The sequence below is a fragment of the Girardinichthys multiradiatus genome, chromosome 15 (assembly GCF_021462225.1).
Source record: "Girardinichthys multiradiatus isolate DD_20200921_A chromosome 15, DD_fGirMul_XY1, whole genome shotgun sequence".
Taxonomy (NCBI): Eukaryota; Metazoa; Chordata; class Actinopteri; order Cyprinodontiformes; family Goodeidae; genus Girardinichthys; species Girardinichthys multiradiatus.
In genome coordinates, this window is record NC_061808.1 from 10324326 (window position 1) to 10344122 (window position 19797).

At 36.9% G+C, this 19797-nt stretch overlaps 1 protein-coding gene across 15 annotated transcripts in view; it reads left to right on the plus strand.

Moving 5' to 3' along the window:
* The window catches only part of ptprk (protein tyrosine phosphatase receptor type K), a 144580-nt gene extending 127127 nt beyond the window's left edge, over positions 1–17453 (plus strand). For 5 of the 15 annotated variants that reach the window (XM_047388779.1, XM_047388778.1, XM_047388772.1 and 2 more), the window contains 15 exons: positions 3561–3706; positions 4738–4755; positions 5316–5352; positions 5457–5554; positions 5778–5894; positions 6817–6971; positions 8171–8306; positions 8905–9054; positions 10427–10600; positions 11366–11383; positions 12005–12136; positions 13264–13389; positions 13500–13663; positions 13937–14072; positions 14895–17453. In XM_047388779.1, the coding sequence (XP_047244735.1) occupies positions 3561–3706; positions 4738–4755; positions 5316–5352; positions 5457–5554; positions 5778–5894; positions 6817–6971; positions 8171–8306; positions 8905–9054; positions 10427–10600; positions 11366–11383; positions 12005–12136; positions 13264–13389; positions 13500–13663; positions 13937–14072; positions 14895–14948 (1661 nt within the window). In that variant the 3' untranslated portion in view covers positions 14949–17453. The remainder of the gene's footprint in view (positions 1–3560; positions 3707–4737; positions 4756–5315; positions 5353–5456; positions 5555–5777; positions 5895–6816; positions 6972–8170; positions 8307–8904; positions 9055–10426; positions 10601–11365; positions 11384–12004; positions 12137–13263; positions 13390–13499; positions 13664–13936; positions 14073–14894) is intronic. The other 10 variants (XM_047388781.1, XM_047388784.1, XM_047388787.1 and 7 more) reach the window with 5 other exon arrangements.
* The last annotated feature ends 2344 nt before the right edge of the window (positions 17454–19797 follow it).

Sequence of the window (19797 nt, forward strand, 5' to 3'; positions counted from 1 at the left end):
ATCTTCAACAGTTTTGTAACTGGACAGGTATCTCAGTGTGCCAACGCTAGCACTCACCCACTCCTTTCACCTGTCATGGTAACTTCACCCACTCGTACTGAGGCATTTTTCAATTTTATGTCATCTAGAGATCATTCTTCCTCCATGGCGTAGATATAGTCATCGTGGCTCCTGCCACAATCACAGCATTAATAAGTTCTCATCCATAAATTCCATCTGGTCCACCACATGCATCCCCCCAACCCCCCCACGTATTTCTGGTCGGGGGTCACAGTGTGCTAGAAAACGTAGCCAGGTAGGCTAGCACTCCACCTCATAACAACTTTGCAGTAAACTTCGGCCTTTTGAACACCTGGGTCTCTCCGGCAGAAGACATCTCGTTCAGGACCTCATCATTGACCACAAGTTGGACTTTCTCTGTCTCACTAAAACCTGGCAACAGCCAAACAACCTCAGCACGCTTAATGATGCTTACATCTCACGTCCGAGTGACTCTGGCCATGGGGGAGGTCTCACGATTATCCAGCGTGAAAAGTGGAAAAGTGTTCCAGTTTCTCTTCCTCTTATCAGCTCCATGGAGTGCACTACTTGCATGCTGCGCAATTCCTCACCCGCCGTTATTGGACGGTCTACTGACCCCCAGGCCACACAAGAATTTCCTCTCTGACTACACATCTCTGCTCTCCCAACTAGCTACACTTGCACCTAACGTTATCTTGCTGGGAGACTTTTATATACACACGGACAACAAAAATCATCCACTCACAAAAGATTTTTCATCATGCCTTGATATCCTTGGTTTTTGTTTATTTTCAAACTCACCAACACACATTAAAGGGCACATTTGGACTTAATCTGCTGCCTTGGCATTACCCCAGACAATATTTTAGCTGAAGCTCCCTATTTCTAATCATTATCCCCTCTCATTTGCTGCCTTATTCTGTCCTACCACCATTAAAACACCTCGCCTTATCATTTACTGAAACATTAAAAATATAGACCTCTCTCTTGCAATCAGCCATTCTCCTGTTACATGGCCACCATCTCAAATCTCATCTCTAACTCTAAATCATCTACCTGTCTCTTCTATCCCCTTTCCACAGTCTTTGTCAGATCCTGCCTTTCCTCTCTGTTCCCCTCCATTACCACTAATATCCACTCCTTCCTCACAACTAGAACTGTCCCTACTTCCTTCAGAGTTGCAGTAATTAAAATCACCAACAGTCTCCTCTTGGCAGCTGACTCCAGTCTCCTCTCCCTCCTCATCTTCCTGGATCTGAGTGTGGCCTTTGACACTATCTCAAACTCCATCCTCCTCCACAGAGTCTCTTCTATTGGCATCAGAGATACCCCCTCTCTTGGTTCCATTCATTCCTCTCTGGTCGCAGTCAGTTCATTCAACTTAAAATGTTCCGTTCCCATCCCTCTCCTGTCTCTTTTGGCATACCACAGGTCTCTGTCCTAGGGCCACTTATTTTTATTGTTTATCTCCTTCCCCTCTGTTTCATCTTCCACTAATTCAACAACAAGTTTCACTGCTACCTGGATGACACCTAGCTCTACCTCTCCTCTAAACCACCATCCGCAATACCCCCTTCCCATCTTTTTTCTTGTCTCTCTGTTATCAACTCCTGGTTAACAACAAACTTTCTTAAACTTAATTTAGATAAAACTGAAATTATTTTAATTGGTACCAAATCCACCTTCTCTAAAGCCAATAACGTTTCTCTGACCATTGACAATTCCTCAATGTCCCCCTTCTTTCAGGTAAAGTTTGGGTTTCATCCTCGACAGCACTCTCTCTTTTCAATCTCATATTAATAATTGTATCTACTTATTTCCACCTGTGTTCCATAAACCGCCTCCTTCCATGCCTCAGTCCACTCCACTTCTGTCCTCAATCTTAGCCTGGTCACCTCCCATCTTGACAATTGTAATTCTCTTCTCTACGGTCTTCCACAAAAATCCCTCCATAAACTTCAAATGGTTCAGAACTCTGCCGCCTGTATCATTACCCAAACCCCCTCTTTCCACCACATCACTCTCATATTACAACAGCTACACTGGATCCCCATAAACTCCAGAATAAATTTTAAGCTACTCCTCATTACATTCAAGGCCATCTACAACCTGGCCCTACCTTACTTCTCTTAGCTCCTCCGTATTCACACGCTCTCCTGTTCACTCAGGTCTTCCTCCTCCATTCACCTCTCTGTTTCCTCTGTCCGCCTCAGCACCATGGGGGTCAGAGCTTTCTCTTACTCTGCCCCCCAGCTCTGGAATCAGCTGCCACCTGATATCCATAATATTGACTCCCTTCCTCAACATAAAATCTATTTCAAAACTCACCTTTTTAAATCTGCATATACCCTGTAATGTCTTATTTATGTTAAGTTGCTGATGTTTTGTTGGTTTTTTTGTGCTTTGTTTGCTGTTTTTAACTTGTCTTGTACAATGTCCTTGAGTGTTATGAAAGGCGCTTTTAAATAAAATGTAGTATTATTAGTACCAGAAAAAAAAACGAAATATATTTTGCCAGAAATTTGTGACATTTTAAGTTATTGTTTTTTTTATTATTAACTATTTCACTGCAGTTCTGTAAGACAAATGTTTCAATGCAATGGTTATGATCAGAGTACTTTAAATTTTACATGGACATAAAAAATACACATTCCCTAAGTCTTTTCATGGAAGCATTACTTAGTGGAGAATGAACTCTTTAATATTTTAAATTTTTCATAGAGGAGAGATAACAGTTCCAGGTTTGCAAGCAGTCTCCCAAAAGCGAACAACTCATCCTGCCATCCTCTGCTCTACTCTCTATGCATCTTCTACTTTATATAAATAGTTGCTTATGATTAGACAGTCATGGTATTAATTACCTGTAATCAACAGGTTTTTTTATTCTAATGAATAAACCTTTTGCTAAAAGCATGTTCTGTAGTTATCTGATATGAGTTTACCTAATGATAATAAAAAAAATTATAAGTGTGTTAATCAGTAGTTATTGTAAATACATCATGCAGTTGTAAAGCAACAACTCTGGCCAGATTCAGGTTGGCAAAAATTAAATGTAAAATAATGATTAAACCTTTTCCTGCTTATGGATCCAGTGCAACCTAATGAATAATGGAAGGAATTAATCAACTGTATACAACTCTACAGCTGCTCATCATTTATTATTTATCAAAATGATTTATTAGCTTTTAAACTGAGTAAAGGAGTAATGCCATCTGCTGGAATGAAGGTGTATTGTCATTAAGCTAATTTAAATAAATTGTCCGTGGCCTCTCTAGGCAATGGAAAAAGGACGTATGATATGATATTCCCTGAGGTTCCTATTGCCTGGGTAAAACAAATCCTGGGGCTTTAAATCCTGAGGCTTTAGGTGGAAAACCGGCTATTATCAAATTTGGTTTCAAAATTATGATCCAAAATGAAAAAAAACTATAAATCTATAACAAAATATTGTTTCTATTTTGTACTTTTTATTGTTGTAAGACTTTATTTACAAATAGATTTTACTCAAACAACACCATTTTTCTATTATCTTTTTCAAGATGATCATTCAAGGGTTATTCTGCAGCCCATAGAAGACGACCCATCCTCTGACTACATCAACGCCAACTACATCGATGTAAGTGGAAACACATCGAATGCTACTATTGGCTCCCAACGAAACCAACGAAACCACACTCCCTCGCTCGTATGTCAGGCCTATATACCTTTATTGCGTCTATCAGTCATGCATCAAACCATCTTATGCATCCAGCATTGCCAAAACCACCCCACACATGCAGTTCCTGTGTGTTTTAAAGATGTCCGTTCTTGTGTCTTATTTCAAGATTAGTTCATCCATTAACCCAATCTTTCTACATCTAATTTATTTTATTTTGTTTGACTTACACACAATACATCAATCTATTTTGTCATTTGGATTTTGTACCCCTAATCATTGGTGGACAGTTGAGAAATCTAAACAGCAATATACAGCAAATTGGTGTAAGTGCTGTAGCTGGTTACAAAAAAGTTTAGCATAAACTGATCATTAAATCACACTTTGTAACTTTTAGGCCCTTATAAAATAAAAAGAGTGAAATGAGTGAATTCATGACTTGCTTTGTAAACCTTGGACAAATCCAAATTTTGTGTTTTCAAGTTTTAGTGTTTGACCTTTCCAAAACTAACCAAATGCTGCTATCTTCCAAATACTCACAGTTTCTCATACTTAACTTATCAAAACATGAAAACCAGTTTTAGAAACATACTCAAAGTGTAAAAAGATGAACTTGTATCATCCATATGCAATTTATTTTCATTCATCTGCTGATCCATTTAACTGTTGCTTGGTAGCATGATTATCTTATATCATTTCCATCTTCTATCTCTTTTTTCCAGCTTTTGCTTCTACACATGTGCATGTTCTTAAAACATGTCATGCTTTTTTAATGCTTGCAGCATGTCTTTCTGTCTTATTATTTACTGTCATTTAGATGCATGCTATAACTCACATGAAACTAAAATTAGTTTGAATAGAATAGACACTCGGCGATCTGTTGCGGTGTTTTTTCTATTCAGTCTAATTTGCACTCTTGAACAACTATTTTGCATGCCTTATGGTCAGTCTTCCATTATGTCAATGCAGCTTTTCTTTTTTTTCTGATTGACACTCACTGACATTGTTGTGCTTTCTTTCTTTCCTCCACTTGTTCTTTCTGCCTGTGGCTTGGGCTGTAGATTTGGCTGTACAGGGATGTAAGTATCACTGTAGATTTTTTCAGTCACGCCCCTCAACCTTTTCACACCAGTCCACCCACACATTCATGCATACAACTTTCCTGATGTGCATCGAGTCACAATGCACATCTTTGAGTTGCTGGGGCTTCTGCTGCATGAAAGATTTCAGTTCATCTTGCCCACCTGCCATTTTTCTTCAGATCTTAATGTATGCAAAAACTTTGTGCATAGCCCAAATTTTTGATGTCTTCTGAAAAACCTGGTTAATGGTTTTTATTGGACTGATAAGTGTGCACAGTTCTTTAAAAACATGAAAGGTGATTGTAGCAATATAGTAAAGCTACTAACTTTAAAAAAATAGATAATGAGAAGTAAAAAAAAAAAAGAAACTGGACAAAGAGGACATTACAAATGCATCAAATGCTCAAAATAATGCCCAGTTAAAACAAAACAAAACAAAACAAAAAAAACAGAAGCATTTACAAGACATTAGTAATGTTGCTCTGTGTATATTTCCCGTCAAGTAAAACAAAGATTTGTGGTAAATAATCATACTGAAACTGATGTTGTGTTTTTAGGGATATCAAAGACCCAGTCACTACATAGCTACTCAAGGTAAGAGTGAAATACACATGCCACGATTAATTTTCTTTAGAATGCTAATGTAGTTAGACAAAGCAGGTTACTTATCTATAGAGAAATACTGTGTCTGTGTGTAGGTCCTGTTCATGAGACGGTCTATGATTTCTGGAGGATGGTGTGGCAAGAACAGTCGGCTTGCATTGTTATGGTAACCAATCTGGTGGAGGTCGGAAGGGTAAGCTGCTCCTTTTGGTTCGTTTATCATCTGTGGTAAAGTTAAGCTTTGCTTTTGTTCTTTACACAACAGTTGTCGTCACCATGAAAATGTTTTTTCAGCACTGGAATCAAAACTATTTAAGGCGGCATTTTTGTTTTTTGTGATCTAAACCAAATTATGATTCTGTGGCTATAGCTGCCTATGTTGTCTTTAACATAATCTTGATATTTGCATTTTCCAGGTTAAATGCTATAAGTACTGGCCAGATGATGCTGAGGTGTACGGCGACTTCAAGGTGACTTTTGTGGAGGTGGAACCTCTGGCTGAATATGTGGTCCGTACATTTACCCTGGAGAGGGTAAGTTATGTTTTACCACAATTTATTATGATTTGCTATGTTAATAAATACATTTGCCAATAAATTAAAAATAATGTTGTTATTGGACACTTTCCTATTTTTATTGGGGTGGAATTTTTACTGTAATATCTTTAGAAGAGAGAATTTGAGAAGAAATATATGTTATCTGTCAGGAATAATTAACATTGTCACATTTGTTTCATGATAAGGGGTAAAAAACAATTTTATTACAACTTCTTTGCAAGCTGTATATTTAGATAGATTTTTGGGACCTAAAGTAGATTTCATAACACACTTAGAAACAGTTGTTGGAAAATAACTTTATTTCTTTGCCCCTGAAGGTAATTACATTTTTTTTATTAAAGTTTACTTCTTAAACTAAAATGTTCTGAATTAATCCTTCTGCATAATGTTTTTCAATAATTGATGTGCATTTTATTGAAAACACATGAATAATTTTTAATATGGCCACATTGCAACACAGTCGATTCAATTCAGTTTTATTTATATAGCGGCAATTCACAACACGTCGCCTCAGGGCACTTCGGTTCAATCGAATCATACAGATTTCAAGTCGAGTACATACATTCCAATTAATCCTAACTATTGAACAGTGCGGTCAGATTTAGTTTATTATTCAAATTGGTTAAAAAGATTTTCTATCGAAGGAAACCCAGCAGATACATCAAGTCAGTGACTTGCAGCATGATGCCCCCCTCCCCCCCCCTCCAGGAAGGTGTCACAGCTAAACACAGAGTCAGACCAGGTGTAGCTTCTAGGAAGAGGAAAGAAGAGAGAGAGAACAGTCAATATTTATAGCAGAATAACCAGCCAGCAATTTTGTTTGTAAGTTAATCAGGCTGTCTTGTTTCTTGTTGATTCTTTGAGCTTTATCCTAACAAAAATATTTGTTTTCATACAGCGTGGTTTCAATGAGGTGCGAGAGGTCAAGCAGTTCCACTTCACAGGCTGGCCTGATCATGGTGTTCCATATCACGCCACTGGACTACTTTCCTTCATCCGCAGAGTCAAAATGTCCAACCCTCCGTCCGCGGGGCCGATAGTTGTCCACTGCAGGTATGAATATTCATGCAGATTTTTACATAGTAAACATACAATGCTGGTCATACTTATTGGCAACCATGGTAAAGACTGGTACAAACCATCAAATTAAATGCATCTTTAATTTCAGTAACATAATCTGAGTAGGAAAACGTTTTTAAGGACCCATCATTTAGTTTTAGTATATTTTATTCAGTGGGAAAAAATATCTTAATTAACAAATAATTGTTTTTTTGTTTTACATCACCTGTGTTACAAATTGTTGGTAGTCCCTCTTAATTTTTTTTGATAGGGGTGACAACAGTTCCTCCAAATAAATGTAACAGAAGCACATTGTATAAGCGGGACTGTAAGGGAGGCAAACAAATATCCAAACTTCAAAGTTAGGGAACTAGCAATCAGAGAGGAGCATCATGAGGTCACCATGCCGTTTTAACAATAATAATATGGTATAGGTTGTTTAAGAGTGATGTCAGAAAAGGCTTTTCAGTCCTACCATCACAAACTTAAACGCTGAGTTTGCTAAACTTTTTGTGGAACCTTGAACTGTCTGCTTTGGTCAGATGAGACTAAGATTAAACTTTTTACGAGGAAACTCTCCAGGTCAGTTCGACATGAAACAAAGAAAGATTTCCAGTTAATTCAATTCAGTTTATTTATATAGCGCTGCTTCACGGTGGCGCAGTTGGTAGCACTGTTGCCTTGAAGCCAGAAGGTCCTCGGTCCTAATCCCAACCTGGGATCTTTCTGCATTGAGTTTACATGTTCTCCCTGAGCAATTGTGGGTTGTCTTTAAGTAATCCCACAGTTCAAAAACATGACTGTTAGGTTAATTGGTCTCTCTAAAATTGTCCTTAGGCATGAGTATGTCCAGGGTGTACCCCGCCTCTCACTCAATGACTGCTGGAGATACTGTAGGTACCAGTTCTTTTGTGATCCTGCAAAGACAAGCGGGTATAGATAATGGATAAATGAATGGGTGATTCCCAGCTAATGTCATGTAAAGGCCCTTTACATGACAAACAGTTTCTGATTTTTGCTTTTAGTATTAGATTATGGGTCTGCAATAAAAGATTAATTTATTTCACACATCTTTTTTCAACAGGTACCAATAAATGTGCCTAGTATCGAAACTAAGACTTCTGGACTGGATATAAAGATGAATATTGATTTTGCAATTTGAAATATTTGTATTGCTATCTATCTCTCTGCAGTGCTGGAGCAGGGCGCACAGGCTGTTTCATAGTGATTGATATCATGTTGGACATGGCAGAGAGAGAAGGAGTCGTCGACATCTACAACTGTGTAAAAGCTCTCCGCTCCAGGAGGATCAACATGGTACAGACTGAGGTGACTGCATTACCCATCCTCCATCTGCATCCTGTCCTTAGATTAGACAGAAGAAAACTCTCACCTGGAGACTTAGCCATCAGCATGGTACAGATGGCTAAGCTGTAGGTAGTTATCTAACATTCATTCATATAGAAGTCACCTCATTACAGTTAGAACAGAACAGAAAATGTATGGTTACTGTGAAACATTACGACCAAAGATGCCTGGAATAAAGCTTTTTTTTAAAATTCACAAATCAAGTACACTGCAAAGGATTTAGTTCTTCTGTATCAGCCTTATTCAGCTGAACAGCTAGATTCTGTCATCATCCTATTACTTAGAGAGCCTATAGCTGTTCACTATCGTTTTATACAAAAAGAGCATCTTTAATTTGCTTAAAAAGTACCAAAAGTAAGATAAGCCACGTCATTTCATTTCATCTCATCCATGCATCCATTTTCCATCAGTCTTCACTGTCACTTACAGCGTCTTCATCCTCACTTTCACCTTGACTTCAGCTTTTTGTGTTAGCTGCCTGGTGTTTCACTTCTGCTTTATTTATCAGATTCTATGGGTTTTAAATGTCATAATGTTCTGTGGTGTAAATCACATACAGGAACAGTATATATTCATACATGATGCCATCCTGGAGGCGTGTCTATGTGGAGAGACGGCAATACCAGTTTGTGAGTTCAAAGCAGCATATTATGAGCTGATTCGCATCGACTCCCAGACCAACTCGTCCCACCTGAAAGATGAGTTCCAGGTAAACTGGGTACTTTTGCCTTCTAATGTTATTTCATGTAGATTGTTCTGTGTGAGTTTAAAATGGGGTCTGGGTGAGGTTTGGGTTTAGGGTTTTTTGGATGGAAGAGTTGCTGATCAAACTATTTATGCATCTCTTTTGTTCCGTCTATCGTTTTTGTGCTAAGGAGCCTGACTGTTTTTAATAGCCTCTGTACCTGTTTAGTGTTTTTCATTTCACAGGAAAATTTCTGGTTTCTTAAAACATCCTTAATGACATTTTACTGCTTTAATCTTATTCTTGGTGATTAAACATAAGAAAACAGCAACACAAATTAAAAAGGTAATAGTTGACATTTAAAATCGAATTACCATATTCAAATGTCTTCCTAGCAAGAAATGCACCTCCAAATGCCAAGCTTGAACCAGTAATGCAATTACTGGCCATATGTTGTCACCTAGAAGAGGGTAGTGGTATATTAGTTAAAGAATATGTGCTGCAGTTTAATATGTCAATAAACTCCTTTTGACCTAGCATGATTATGGGATGAGCTGGGAGGCAGGAGGAATTGGCTGTTTATTTGGCAAGAAGAAGGTCATTTCTGAAAGAAAGCTACAAGCAGTTTGCCACAATACATGTAGGGGAAACTGCAAACATGTTGAAATGAGGGCTGTTGCCTGGTGAGATGCACAAATCCACGTGTGGCAGAAAACAATTTTTTTATGTTCTTCTTTTACAGGGACATGGAAGATTGTCAACGTAAATGAAAAAGATGAAGCTAAAAACAGAAAAATACTAAAAGAAAATCTTGTAAAGGTTTCAAAAAAAGTAAAAAAATAAGGAAGAAATTAATCTTCAAGCAGGGCATCGACCTTGAACATACAGCCAGAGCTGCAATGCATGTTAAAGCAAATAACTGCATTAGCATGGCCCAGTCAGTCTGTGGCAAGATTTAAAAACTGCTGTTTACAGACAATCTCCATCCAATCATATTGAGCTTGAGCTATTTTGCAAAGAATGTTAGTCCCCTATCCTTTCAAATGTGGTTCTAAACAGCATTGCTCAAGGAGGCCTGAATACAAATGCACATTTCTAAGATTTGTTTTGCAAAACATTTTTAAAGCCACGTATCATTTTCCTTCCACTTTACGATTAGGCACTACTTCTTGTTGAGCTATCTCATAAAATGCTAATGAAAAACATTAGTTTGTGGTTGTAACATGGCAAAAGTTCAAGAGATATGAATGCTCTTCAAAGTGGCAATAAACTTGTTGCTGTTCACATGCCAACATCAATGAATCACTTCATTTTTAGCAATACTTCTAACTTGAATGTAACAGCATCTTAAAAATATGAAATGAGTTTAAATTCCTCCTTTTCTCTCTGTTGCCAGACATTAAACTCAGTGACTCCACAGCCCCAGCCAGAAGACTGCAGCATTGCACTGTTGCCTAGAAACCAAGATAAGAACCGCTTCATGGATGGCCTTCCTCCTGATAGGTGCCTGCCCTTTCTCATCACAATAGACGGAGAAAGCAGCAATTACATCAATGCTGCCTTGATGGATGTAAGTTAATGACTTATCAAATGCACATATATTCCAGGAAGGTTGTGTTATTTTCAACTAATGTAGCAGGAGTAGTTTGGGACATGATGTATTCTTTTCATAAGACATTGTGTAAAAACCGAAGAGATGTGTTAATTTAACACAGTTCATAATAACTCTTAAAAGAAAAAGATAATATTATGTTGTCCCAAACTGCAGTCATTTTTCTGTTGAAAATGATACAGACTTTAAAAAGATTAAAATTTATTCAAAAAGGGGAGCATATATTTTCTACAGATATACACACACAGACTCCCCCTTCCTGTTTGTGTGATGCTGTGTTTGTGGTTTTAACAGCAGAAGGCTAGAGACAAATCCAGGTTCTAAAAAGACCAACCACAAGCTTCTCTGGCCACCACCCAAACATTGCTTGCACTGGCGACAGTTGACACAGCTGTTTCTCATGTTCTCATTAGCTGAAAAACGAAAACATTGATTCTGCAGAAATGTAAGGGTAAAATCACATTATCTGATCATTTTCAGTTGGTCATTCCCATTAGAGAGGCAGAAAAACACAGTAAGGGATGGGTTGTAGGTATGTCAGTAGTTTCTGTTATCTTTAAGAAATTGAAACAAGCATGTTTTTGATAGAAATGTGGCTTCTCTCCAGCAAAGCTGTTGGAGGACAAACTGCTGCAGTCAGTGTAAAACCATTGAGATTCAGTTGAGTTTCAGTTGTTTATATTTAAAATTTAGGTACTTACCTCTGGCCTCTCTCTAACCAAGCTGTCTGAAGAGTTCCAGGTAACGGGATATGACTTCAAAACTCTAATACTGGATTTGTTTCATGGCTTCAGTGTTGTTCAGCAACCAGTTTCATGTTTTACTCACAAACCTCATTGTGACAACAGATTCTCATCATTATCATGACTTCTCGCTCACCAAAGCCATTCTCACCTGTGTCCCATGTGTAATTGCTCATTTTCATCTACAAATAATGTGGGCTCATTTAAATTTCAGTTCAGTAAGTTCATCATGTCAGTAATTGATTGATTTTTGTATGCCAGAACTGGTTAGCTATAGATAGATTATTTTTATGTGACCTTTGTTAAAGTCTGCCTGCTGAACTAACTGAACCGAAAACTGTGCCTTTTAAATTTAGAAAGTGTTTTTAGGCTAAATGTGTTTGCATGCTCCTGACCCTCAGGGTTAAAACCCACTGCATGATCACCTGACCAAAGATTCCCCTTTCACGTATGCTTCCTCTGTTCTATCTCACAAACTGTCCTAATACACTGCTTGATGTTTGTGTGTGAAAGAGAGAACAGAAGAGGTATTTCATTTACAGATGTCTAATAGTGCTCTTTTTTTTTTTTTTTTAAAGAAACACCTCAAGTCATTTATTTTTATCTCTGTGACCTGTAGAGCTACCGACAGCCTGCTGCATTCATCGTTACCCAGCATCCTTTGCCCAATACAGTTAAAGACTTTTGGCGACTAGTCTATGACTATGGATGTACCAGTCTGGTGATGCTGAACGAGATTGACTTGGCTCAGGTAAATGACTAATATGGTTTTCATATGTAATTTTTTATTATAAAAAATGCCTAACAAACTGCAAATAAGCATGTTCAACTACACTGACAACATTGTAATAATAGAGAAATAAAATCTCTGATGAATAACAACAAAGTATTCAGCAGGAGGGAGGAAACTGAATCCGTTTGTCCACAGTTCTTAGGCGTCTCCCTCTATCCATGTGTTTTTGCTATTGTTACAAAATACTTTAAAGAGTGGAATAGTATATATTTTTACTTTTTTTTTTTACTTTTTGAGAAAAAAATTATAATACGCAAAACTAAATGTAAAGAAGTTGTACGTTTATCAATATAGCACCTTTCACAAATATGGAATCACAAAGGGCTCCGCATGGCAGCACATATAAAATGTGTTGCCATTAAGGTAATTACTGTGCCACTGAAAATATTTGAGTGTATTTGCGCCACAACAAAAAATCAAACTTTTTAAGGGCAAGACAACAATAAAAGTGGGACCCCTACTTCTTAGATATGTAGGGTTAGTGCTAAGAATGAAAGACAAGGGTTGAAATAGCATTAGGCCTTAGAAACGTTGCCACTAAGTTCAGTAAAATTCCTTTTTTGGTTTAGACATAAAGGAACTACCAAATCCCTCTAAACCAAAATGGCTACCTATGTATGGCAAAGAACCAGTTTGAGTGAAGGACCAGTCCAAGCTGAAGGTTTGTTTGTCCAGTGCCAAGCACATAACATGAAGGTTTTGAATCTTCAGTTCACCATTTCATCACTAGTTTTTGCAGCTTTGTCCCACACTTAAGCTACTGTCTAGCTAACAGTGAGGGCCTCCTCCTCTGTTGCAGACAGTCTGTTTCCACTTTAACTAGTAGCAGACAACACTATACTTTTTTAAGTATAGAAATAATGAAGAGTCGGAATCTTTCTTTATCTTAAAAAAAGTATTTTAGTTCTAAATGAAAGTCCACATTTTGAAAACCTTAATGTATACCAGAGCAAAAGGTTCTATTAAAAACAAAAGGTAGGTATAACATTGCAACAAGCAATTGAATTGTGTTTATTAGTTATGTCTGCAAAAGATTTGGTAATTTTAATTAAAAAATATATTTTCACATCTATTTTTATTTAAAGGGTTGTCCTCAGTACTGGCCAGAAGAGGGCATGCTGCGTTATGGTCCAGTCCAAGTAGAATGCATGTCTTGCTCAATGGACTGTGATGTTATTAGTAGACTCTTCAGAGTCTGCAACCTTACCAGGGTTAGTATGCTGATTTGTATTAACTGGGCTCAATATCTTTGCAAAATCCATCACCAAATGAGCTGTCTGCATATCTACTTTCCTCACCAGTGTCTTTTCTCATGTTCCAGCCACAGGAAGGCTATCTAATGGTTCGTCAGTTCCAGTACTTAGGTTGGGCAGGACACAGAGAGGTCCCTGCATCCAAACGCTCCTTCCTGAAATTGATACTTCAGGTCGACCAGTGGCAGCGGGAGGGGGAGGAGGGAGAAGGAAGAACCATTGTGCATTGCCTGTAAGAACAGCGCATCGAATCTCATTTTGTTTTTATTGATTTTTATTTAAGGAGTGCTCATAAACAGGTCAAATATAAAGCTTAAAGCTTAAAATAATCATATTTGTCTTTTCTGGCACAATTTTCTTTTTATAATAAGAAGTACCGTAGTAATCAGTGCTGCATTGGTTATGTCTGCACCACAACAAGTGCCCAGTGACAACATCCAAAACAATAGCTAAAATAATTTGTGCATTCTGTGAGGTCACTCTGCTATTTTCTGTATCTTTGTAGAAATGGAGGCGGCCGTAGTGGAGTATTTTGTGCGAGCAGCATCGTGTGCGAGATGGCAAAGAGACAGAATGTGGTTGATGTATTCCACGCTGTGAAGACTCTGAGGAACAGTAAGCCCAACATGGTGGATACTCCGGTGAGTTGCTCCTAATTTAGAGTCGCAAACACACACACACACACACACACACACACACACACACACAACGAACAGCTGATGAAACACAAGAAATAGACAAATAAATGGTAAACAGCCTGCACTTGTATAGCACTTTACACTACAATCAGTCATTCACCCATTCACACACAGACAGTAGTAAGCTACATTGTAGCCACAGCTGCCCTGGGGCAGACTGACAAAAGTGAGGCTGCCACACACAGGTGCTACTCAGCCCTCTAAACAACATAAGCAGGCAAGGAGGGTGTAGTGTCTTGCCCAAGGACACAACGAGTGAGACAGACAGAGCGGGGGTTCGAAACGGCAACCCACCGGTTACGCCTCTATTACTGTTGCTACCTTCACCCTGTAAGGCTCCATAGGTTAAAAACCTATGGCTATTGGGACCATTGTCACATAAAATTTGCCTTAATGCAATGCTTTGTTATTTACTACTTGTAGGACTTCTTTCATGTGACCAAATGAGCTTTTGGGGATTTAAGCAATTTTCTACCTGTGCATGTAAAGATTCAGGTTCTAAGCTGGGCGCATCCACCACTTTATGTGTAACTAGATTATTCATGTTTTACATCCTATGACATGCTTTAACTTGGAGTTAAATTTGATTTTCACTCCCACACTGCTGTGTGCACTCTTTGATGATGCTCCCTGTACAATTTTAATAAACAACAAAAATGAATAACAGAAAGTTTTTGTTATTTTACTGACGTTTTGATAAACAACATGTTTCTGTATACATTATAAGTTTTTATAATAAGAATATTTGTTTCTGTTTTTTCACAGGAACAATATCGGTTCTGTTATGAGCTGGCTCTCGAGTTCATTGAGTCCTCTTAAGAGGAGCAAAGAAGATCAGAGGGAAGGGAAGATCTATCCTCTTCTTGTGCTTGATATTTTGCCTTTGCTTGCTCCTGATTCCCTCTGTCGCGTCCTGTAGCATAATTTTTTTTTTTGCTCAACAAATGGTGCAATCAAAGTCAGCTCTTTGTACAGAGTTGTTGAACAAAGGGAAGCCTTTGGACTTTTAAATAACAGTGAAGTGATGAGGAGTGCAGCGGAAGAGATGTTTCTGCTTTTTATTCTTTATGCTTATTGTACAGCTTTTTGAGTGCCGGTGGGCTCCTGTATGTTTTAGGGCCCCAGTTTAACTGTCAAGTCTCTCACCACAAACCCTTTCCTATGTACTTAATAATGCTTTGTGTTGTTACTGCTGCAGTACTCAGTGTGGACTGTAGATGTCTCCCTTTCTTTGGCAAGCTGTAAACACACTTTTCTTTCGAACTGCAAGTTAAAGTGGCACCGCATTCCCATTTCCATGCTGATTTCTGAGTATTTCTTCAGTGTTGAGCATCTCATCATGGTGATGTCTGAATATTTGCCGTCAGTAATTTTGTACCAGAACAAGAAACCTTATGTTACAACCCAGCCAAACTCTGTGGATGCTTTTGTTTCTTCCTAAGCCACTATCATGTTATTGTCAGGTGATAGTGAATTCTGAGGTTTAACATCATGATCTTTCAGCAATTTTGTTCCCATTTAAAACTGGTTACACAAAACTGTTTGATAACAGAATATAGATGAAGACAATTAGCTTTGTATTAATATGAGTTTACAAGTTTATTTTATTTTCTGTTTCACTTCTTGTTGTATTGTGTACTAATCTACTGAATATAAATGCTGAAGTATTTTTTGTACCCCAAATTGTAAAATAGACCACTTCTCATCACGGTAATGTTTGTTTTAGGGCTGGGCCCATTCCATTTTTGAATTCATCCAGTTCACAAACGGAACGTCACTCAAAAAACACATCTAAAAATAATTTAATAAAAAAGAAATTGGTTTACTCTCTTTTAGAAAACACTTAGATTTATAGTTTTGTTTCTGTTTTGGGCCTGGAATGAGTTGGAAGTGAACTGACCCCAGGCTTCTTTTGTTCTGTGCACTGGTGGCCAACACTTTTGTTTTAGTGTTATTTTGTTGCTGATGTTTATTCATAAGCCAAAGACTTTGTGTAAATATGTCTATATGGATAAAGCACATTGTTTGTATTTATTGTTTGTTTATTGCATTGCTTATAAGAACAATCATTTTCCATTTCATGTTTACTCCACCACTAGCGTTTCTTAAACTACTTATAAAGACGCAGAATGGGCTCCTTCATATAGAATCATGAGAGTATTTGTTGAGCCTGTAGTGGTTCACCACGTTAGATATAACATCGACTCAGTCCGTAAAGAAGAGTTTAAGAACACCTGATTGAAGCTGTATATTAAAGCTTTATAGTATTCAGTATTTAGGTGGAATCCAGTAGTCTTTGTTTTCTTTTTAAGGATCTCTGTAAAGTTACTGTTTTCCATTTCTTTTGTCTAAAAGCCCACTTTTCTGTTCATGGTCAGTTGAACATTGGTTGCATTTGTATGCGCAGTGTATTTTTGGATAATGGCTTAAATCCCCTCTTAACGTCTTAGTTGGGATAAGCTGTTTATCTTCATCCTCATATCCTGTTCAGCATTATCCCTGAATATACAGTGACAGAGTGATGTAAACAGGCTTAGTCAGCAAACATGCAGAGTTGTAATACATGTACATTTATTGTGCCTAATCATTTAAATTTCCACACTGAAACAAGCATTTTTAACATTGATCTTGAGCAGGGCTTTGTTCAATGCGTTCTTATGGACGATCGATGTTTTCAGTTCCTTGAACCATCATTAATTGTGTTTAATCAATACAAAAGCTTTTTATGAGGCATTACAAGCTTTCCTAATACAACATGTGTCTGTCTGTGCACAGACTGAGACAAAAAAGTGGAAACTTTATTGTAAATAAAAGGTCAAATGTTCCACCCTGTTATTGAGAGCATACGGTCATGTCTAAAGGGCTCTATTGTTGAATAAACAGTAGAGATTAGAATGATGGATCCAGCTTAAGAACATTAGTTTTGTTGTAGATTTAAAAAATCACAGATTGTACTTTTGGAAGATTAAAATCCATGACAAATGGTGTTAAAACTGCTATAGTTTTCACTGAAAAAGTTTATTCTGTTGGTGGAACATCAACCTTCACTGTTCTTTTTTTTTTTACAGATTTCTGATCTGATCCAAAAGTTATTTAAAGACACGTATTAATCCAGACTTTTGTTTTTATTGTTGTTTTTGGAATGTATATACCCCTCTGGGAAAGCTTTCCTCAGAAAGTTGTTGCCCTGAAGAGCAGAGAAAGAAGCTGGTGCCTGGATGAAAGGCCGGTATAAGTATGATGTCGATATTCATGGTTCATAATTATTCTTGTCTGTAATGTTTGGCTTCTTTGCTGTAATAAAAAAATGTTCTTTAACTAAAACCTCTGGATTCATGGCTTCTCTGTTTCCTCCTCTAATTTTGCACATTATCAATTGTCTAAAACCAAAGAAGACTTTTACAGCAGCTTGGTTTTGAGATTCATTAATTATATCTAACACAACAAAACTACAGGTTTACCCTAAAGCTTCTCTTGTCATGAGACACAAAACAACATTATCTTTCATACCAACCAAGACATAGCTGTTCAACTAAACTGACAAGCCAGAAAAGGAGAGCAAAACCAAGAGAAACAGGCAAGAGATTCAGTGTAACTCTGGAGAAGCTGGAGAGAACCACAGCTCAGGAGCCAAGGGAATATGTAGACACAACAAGGTTTAGTCAAGTACTCAACAATTCTGGCATCCAAGTAAAGGTGGCAAGAAAAAGTCCTAAGCAGTCCTGCTTGCAGTTGTAACAAGCCGTGTCGGGAGACAAAAAACATTGGAGAAGGTGCTCTGTACCGATCTTTTGACATTGAAAAAGGTATGTATGGCAAAATAATGTAAAATCAAAGCTAGCAGTTATTGTGATCAGACTATTTAGAAGTTTAGTGCTACTTTGTGCTGGTCTGTCATCAAAACCAAAAAAATACATTAAAAGATTTGGTTGTAATGTAACACAACATGGAAATGTTTAAATAATATGAATAGTTTTTTAAAGCATTATATACGTATTTTAGAAATTCTCAGGAAACATCCATATTTATAGCTAAATTTCCATCAAACATCTTGGGAAACAGCTGCATCAATGGCCAAGTCCTGGTTTGCTATATGGCTATAAAAAGTGACAAATAGTGCTGTTTTCATTAAAAAGTTTAATTTGCATAATTATTTACAACAGATGGTTGATATTACTTAGGAGGCAAAATATAGTAAGTCACATTCATAAAGCAAGAAAAAGAAATGATAAAAACTGTTGGAACAATTCCAAAAACTTGCATTTAGAAAATAAAATTTACATTAAATTTATCGATGAACAAATCAAGAAATGAAATTGTCATCCTAAAGTAATATTGCAAACACAAACTGATCTGTAGACTGCTGTAATACTGACCAGCAATTAAGCACTAATTAATACAATCATTTTACTATCCTGCATGCTATTATAAAATGTTGACAAAGGAACATGAAACAACCAAAACAAGGTCAAGAGCAGAAAATAGTTTTAAATAAATTAGGCCTATATTATATATTTATATATGTATATTTCTGTACAAATACTTGATATTTGGCATTATTTTTGTCCACATTATTGATATATTTAGCAATTTCAAAATAGAATTAAGCTAACCACAAACCTGTATATACTATCTGATGATTCTGATGTCACTTCCCAAAGCAGTGAGAGGCATTTTTGTATTTTTCTATCCACAGCCACAACACATTTTTCCACCAAAGGCAAACAGAACTGTGACTGCTCTATCTCTTCGTAAAACACTGAAAAATATGTTTTTTCTTAGCAGTTTCGCAATTATACACAACAATATATATGCTAATTAAACTATGTGCAATTCTGGCAGAACTGTTAAACTATGACCAATATAAGCACCCCTTAGAGTCAGTGCTGGATTCATACAATTACTCAGGCCCAGTACACAGATGGACACTGAAGTGGCAACAAAAAACACACATTTAATAAAACCAGTTACATAAAAAATAAATTATTTGAGGTTAAACCTAATGCTGCCCGTTGAAAAGAATAGTTTGTCATTCCAGAGTGTTGATCTTTGACACCACTTTATGTCTTGTGCAGGAAATATTATGTTAGCACCTCTCCTAACTTAGCATAAGGACTTGGAGCTAGCAAAATAGCTAGCCCTTTCAAAAGCTAACCCACTGTACATGTAGAGCTTTGGTCAAATGTTGACATGCAGTCATCATGGATATAGCTTTTAATGATGCATTTGAGACATTTTTTCTCCAGGGTGGAATCCTGTAACAAACAACTTATTTAACTGTTAAAAACGACAATTGTATATGTTTGAATTTAACTGTTAACTGAACTTATTTAACTGTTAAAAACAACAATTGTATATGCTTGAATTTAACTGTTAACTGAACTTATTTAACTGTTAAAAACAACAATTGTATATGTTTGAATTTAACTGTTAACTGAACTTATTTAACTGTTAAAAACAACAATTGTATATGCTTGAATTTAACTGTTAACTGAACTTATTTAACTGTTAAAAACAACAATTGTATATGTTTGAATTTAACTGTTAACTGAACTTATTTAACTGTTAAAAACAACAATTGTATATGCTTGAATTTAACTGTTAACTGAACTTATTTAACTGTTAAAAACAACAATTGTATATGTTTGAATTTAACTGTTAACTGAAC